The sequence below is a fragment of the Engraulis encrasicolus genome, unplaced genomic scaffold (assembly GCF_034702125.1).
Source record: "Engraulis encrasicolus isolate BLACKSEA-1 unplaced genomic scaffold, IST_EnEncr_1.0 scaffold_418_np1212, whole genome shotgun sequence".
Taxonomy (NCBI): Eukaryota; Metazoa; Chordata; class Actinopteri; order Clupeiformes; family Engraulidae; genus Engraulis; species Engraulis encrasicolus.
In genome coordinates this window covers 22,501-27,729 of record NW_026945718.1, presented here as the reverse complement: position 1 = coordinate 27,729, position 5,229 = coordinate 22,501, and the positions used below count along the sequence as shown (strand labels likewise).

The window sequence follows — 5,229 nt, the reverse complement described above, 5'->3', positions numbered from 1 at the left end:
AGGCGACGGCATGGACAAACTTGATCAAAATGAAATGTTCATTAAACACAGCACACTGGATACTGTACTTTTTTCAAAATTACATTTCATTACATTAATTACACTATATTACATTACATGACATGATGTGTGTGTGTGTGTTTTTGTTTTTGTTTGTGTGTGTGTGTGTGTGTGTGTGTGTGTGTGTGTGTGTGTGTGTGTGTGTGTGTGTGTGAGTGTGTGCGTGCGCGCGCCCGTGTGTGTAGACTGGGACGAGGTGATTCTGGCGCGTCCGAACTCCAACGTGACGTTGCCGTGCTCACACACACACCCTCGTCTCCCCCCTGGTGATGTCATCAACTGGCAGGTGATGAAGTCGGAATGTTGTTTTTAAGTTAAAGGGACACTGTGTGAGATTTTTAGTTGTTTATTTCCAGAATACATGCTGCCCATTCACTAATGTCACCTTTTTCATGAATACTGACCACCAGCATCAAATTCTAAGTATTCATTATGACTGGAAAAATAGCACTTTTCTTACATGAAAAGGGGGATCTTCTCCATGATCAGCCATTTTGAATTTCCAAAAATAGCAATTTTTAGCTGCAAAAATGACTCTACTTGGACCATACTGGAAATTATTTGTTTATTACTTAATAAACGTTCATGTAAAGATCAAATTTGGCAATAGACAACACATTTTCAATGAGCAGCATAGTTGCAGTACCTTTTTTGACCATGTCCTGCCCAGTGTATCTTTAAGTTCATATCAACTTGTTTTCTTTGCCTTTTTGGGGATTTGGAAACATTGCATCTTACTTGTTATTTTGACCATTTGTGATTTTCTGAAACACAAGCAGTACCTATCCACAGCAAAATCAGAAATACTGAACATTTCGAAGCAGTCTCTCAATTTTTGCTTCGGCTGTAAATATATATATACATAATATATATTTAAAATATATTTACTAATATATCACAGGTCACCCTATTGGGTGAGGCCCTACCCACTGCACTGCTCACAGCCAATCACAAGACAGAGTTCCTGCACAAGGGGCGGGGCCTAAGGCTGGTGGACCGGAGGTGGGCGTCGACGGGGAATCTGTCGCTAGGGTTGGTTGCCACGGAGAGCGCGGTGGGCCGCTATTGGTGCATCGTAGAACGGGCGGGAAAACAGGTCAAGAAGGCAGTAGTGCTGCTGGCACTGGTGGACGGTGAGATAGTGTGTGTGTGTGTGTGTTTGTGCGGTGTGTGTGTGTGTGTGTGTGTGTGTGTTTGGTGTGTTTGTGCGGTGTGTGTGTGTTATGTGTGTGTGTATTGTGTGTGTGTGTGTGTGTGTGTGTGTGTTTGTAGTGTGTGTGTGTGTGTGGTGTGTGTGTGTGTGTGTGTGTGTGTGTGTGTGTGTGTGTGTGTGTGTGTGTGTGTGTGTGTGTGTGTGTGTTTGTGTGTGTGTGTGTGTGTGTTAGTTTAGTTTATTGGTTTATTTCATCAGGGACCATGTGCAAAGTACATTAGTTACATAGTAAAAGGATGACCTGCACCAGATTATAGCTAATAGCTAATTTCCATCTGCAGTCCCTGGGCAGGTAAGTGCTGCTGGCACTGGTGGACGGTGAGATAGTGTGTGTGTGTGTGTGTGTGTGTGTGTGTGTGTGTGTGTGTGTGTGTGTGTGTGTGTGTGTGTGTGTGTGTGTGTGTGTGTGTGTGTGTGTGTGTGTGTGTGTGTGTGTGTGTTTATGTGTTTGTGTGTAGAGTGAGTGTGCCTCCTCTATCCCCAGTTCTACCATGAAGACTCGAGAGGCATTTATTGAACAATTGGACATGTTGAAACGATGCATAAATCTATTTGGCGTAGGTTCCCGTCTTTTCGTCGAATTCCGGGGTTAGGACAGCCTGCCCTATCAGACGGGGTTAGGACAGCCTATCAGACGGGAGTAGGACAGCCTGCCCTATCAGACGGTAGTAGGACAGCCTGCCCTATCAGACGGGGTTAGGACAGCCTATCAGACGGGGTTAGGACAGCCTATCAGACGGGGTTAGGACAGCCTATCAGACGGGAGTAGGACAGCCTGCCCCTATCAGATGGGGTTAGGACAGCCTATCAGAGGGGTTAGGACAGCCAGTCAGATGGGGTTAGGACAGCCTATCAGACGGGGTTAGGACAGCCTATCAGAGGGGTGAGGACAGCCAATCAGATGGGGTTAGGACAGCCTATCAGAGGGGAACCAATGGAGGTGACGGTGGTGGCGTCAAAGTCGGCTTAACTGGAAAGCAGAGAACAGAATGAGTGACAACTTTTTCTAATAAAAAAAGACGTGAATGCGATTCATTGGCTGAGAGGGAACAATAGATATTAGTGATGTAACGGGGAAATCCCTAATCTTGCATTGTGATTGGTTGACAATCCTGAGGAATGATGACGCAAGTATGATCTGTAGGGCTGGGACTCGATTCATTTTTTTAATCGAATTAATCTATAGGCTTTGAAATTAATTAATCGAGTTAATCACATTCTAATTGCATTTAAATATCTGACTTGTAAACAGTGAAAAGTTTTTTTTCCACATGTTTTTTTAATAATGACAATAAATAAGCTAAATGTGTGTGTGTAGTGAGTATGTCTCCTGCCTCTCCGGTTCCTCAGGACAGTAATAACAGTGTGTGTGTGTGTGTGTGTGTGTGTGTGTGTGTGTGTGTGTGTGTGTGTGTGTGTGTGCGTGTGTGTGTGTGTGTGTGTGTCTGTCTGTCTGTCTGTCTGTCTGTCTGTGTGTGTGTGTGTGTGTGTGTGTGTTTGTGTGTGTGTGTGTGTGGGTGTGTGTGTGTGTGTGTGTGTGTGTGTGTGTAGTGAGTGTGTCTCCTGCTTCTCCGGTTCCTCAGGACAGTAATAACAGTGTGTGTGTGTGTGTGTGTGTGTGTGTGTGTGTGTGTGTGTGTGTGTGTGTGTGTGTGTGTGTGTGTGTGTGTGTGTGTAGTGAGTGTGTCTCCTGCCTCTCCGGTTCCTCAGGACAGTACGGTTATTCTCCGGGCTGAGGCCACGCCCCCTTACGCCGTCTCCGTGGCGACCTGGTTGTCCCCGTCCGGGTCCGCCCTCCGCTCTGAGCCAATCGCGTCGCCCGGTGGAGGTCACATGACCAAGCTGCCGCGCTTCGGCCCTGCCCATCAGGGGGAGTATTCATACTTCGCACAACCGCACGGACACACACACGCCACGCAGTTCACTATGACAATCAACGTCAACAGTAAGAACACACACACACACACACAAACACACACACACAGACACACACAAAGACACACACAGACACACACACAGACCACGCAGTTTACCATTGCAGTCAATGTCAACAGTAAGAACACACACACACACACACAAACACACAGACACACACACAAGCCACGCAGTTTACCATTGCAGTCAATATCAACAGTACAGTGTTAATTTCGTCAACCAGGACGATGACGAAAATATTTCGTCAACGCCCCTTTTTCCCGTGACGATGACGAGACGATGACGCACAAAAATTGCTTCCAGAACATAAAAATATGACGAAAATAAAAATTGATTTTCGTTAAGGAGACTAAGACGAGACGAAATTTACAAGCCATGGACGAATGGACATTAAACATTTAATTGTAAATAAATTGTAAATTAATTGTTATTGTTTCTTGAACTTCATAGAAGATTATGCGCTGTTGCCCTGTTTGTCTCTGCAGGCAGTGCCTGGCGCTGGTGCGGCTCAATCAGTAGTAGCCTAGTTCAGTGAGTCCTGTTCAGTTGAGTTTAGGCCCTAAAATGTTTCCCAGAAAGAGAAAAAGAAAGAGCCGACGTTGAGGCAAGTGTTAATTTTGAAACATGTTCAACAACCCTTTTGTCCATAACGAAGACGTGTGTGTTTGTGCAGTCATGATAATAGTGTTACCGTCACTCGCGCCAATCTTCCTCTGATGCTGTCATTTTAAATCTCCTCGAGCTTCCTATCTTCTCATTTCCACTTACGCATACGCCGACGTCCGTTGTCTGTTCTTTTGTAATGTTTGCTATATTGGTTGTTCAACCGTATGAATAGGCAGTTTGCAAGCAAATCATGAGGATCGGATTCATGCATTTATTTAGATCAGACACACCGGGAGACGTTTAAGGGATGTGCGCGCTACAGGGGAAACGTTGTTTAAGTCGTCTAAACAGAGGCACGGCTACTGTAGTTTTGATAAGAATTAATGTGTGGTCGATCAGGGTTTAACGTGCGGAGAATTGAAACTTGTTCCCGTCGAGGGCAAGGCTAAAAGACCCAAGGCAGTCGACATCCCTTCCATGCGATGCGTATTACAATAGCGTCTCCCAGACATCCCAAGTTCTAAAAACGCATTGCTTACACTTGGAGATGCTTATCGACCCTCGACATCCAAACAAACAAAACAGCATTAGTGTTCAACCATTGTTTGTCAATGTCCTTTCTGTCGTCCAGTCAGTCTGCATAGAACAACTGCCTACTTTTCCCCCAGGACTTTTTGTCCTACGAAGTGCGCGTAATCTATTTGAAGTATTCCAGGGATGACGCACGAGCCATTATCTTTCTCTGTCCCGCATTGCCAATCGAAATAACGCGAACTTGCATAGTCTAAAATCAGGAATATTGTATCTGACTCGCGGCCATCGGGGAGCCACTATTAAATATCAGGGAAACTTCTTGGACTTCATTGGGATGTCTGGTCTTCCCACTGCCTGCAATCTGCAGGCTATGAGTCACGCGGTCAGGTGAAGAGGAGCTTGTAGCCTACGTGATCAAATTCAAAAGCAAATAATACGCAGCAGCTTCTAATGCACGAGAGAGAGAGAGAGAGAGAGAGAGAGAGAGAGAGAGAGAGCGCGCGCAACCTGCACCTGGAAGTGTGTGTGTGTATGCTCCTTTGCTCTATGCTGTTGAAATTACTTTTACAGGACTGATTTGGGTTTTGGTGGAAAATAAGCTAGTAACAATGTGAATATTTTCTGCAATAGGCTATCTAGTAATAATTTGTGTAATAATTTGACTAAAATGACGAAAATGTGAAATGTTGACTAAAATGACTAAAATGACGAAAATTTGACTAAGACTAAAATTAATTTTCGTCATTTAGACGAAGACTAAGACTAAATTGTGAAGGCAATGACTAAATTTGACTAAGACTAAAATTGATTTTCGTCATTGTGACTAAGACTAAGACTAAATTTAAAAAAGCTGACGAAATTAACACACACACACATAGACA

General features: G+C 44.5%; 1 protein-coding gene across 1 annotated transcript in view; it reads left to right on the top strand.

The window, feature by feature from the left end:
* Positions 1-1,045: 1,045 nt before the first annotated feature.
* g6fl (g6f-like) overlaps positions 1,046-5,229 on the top strand; it is a gene marked incomplete at both ends in the record, with an annotated part of 22,737 nt that continues 18,553 nt past the window's right edge. Inside the window, 2 exons of the mRNA XM_063193474.1 lie at positions 1,046-1,193; positions 2,952-3,218. Coding sequence (XP_063049544.1) covers positions 1,046-1,193; positions 2,952-3,218 — 415 coding nt within the window. The remainder of the gene's footprint in view (positions 1,194-2,951; positions 3,219-5,229) is intronic.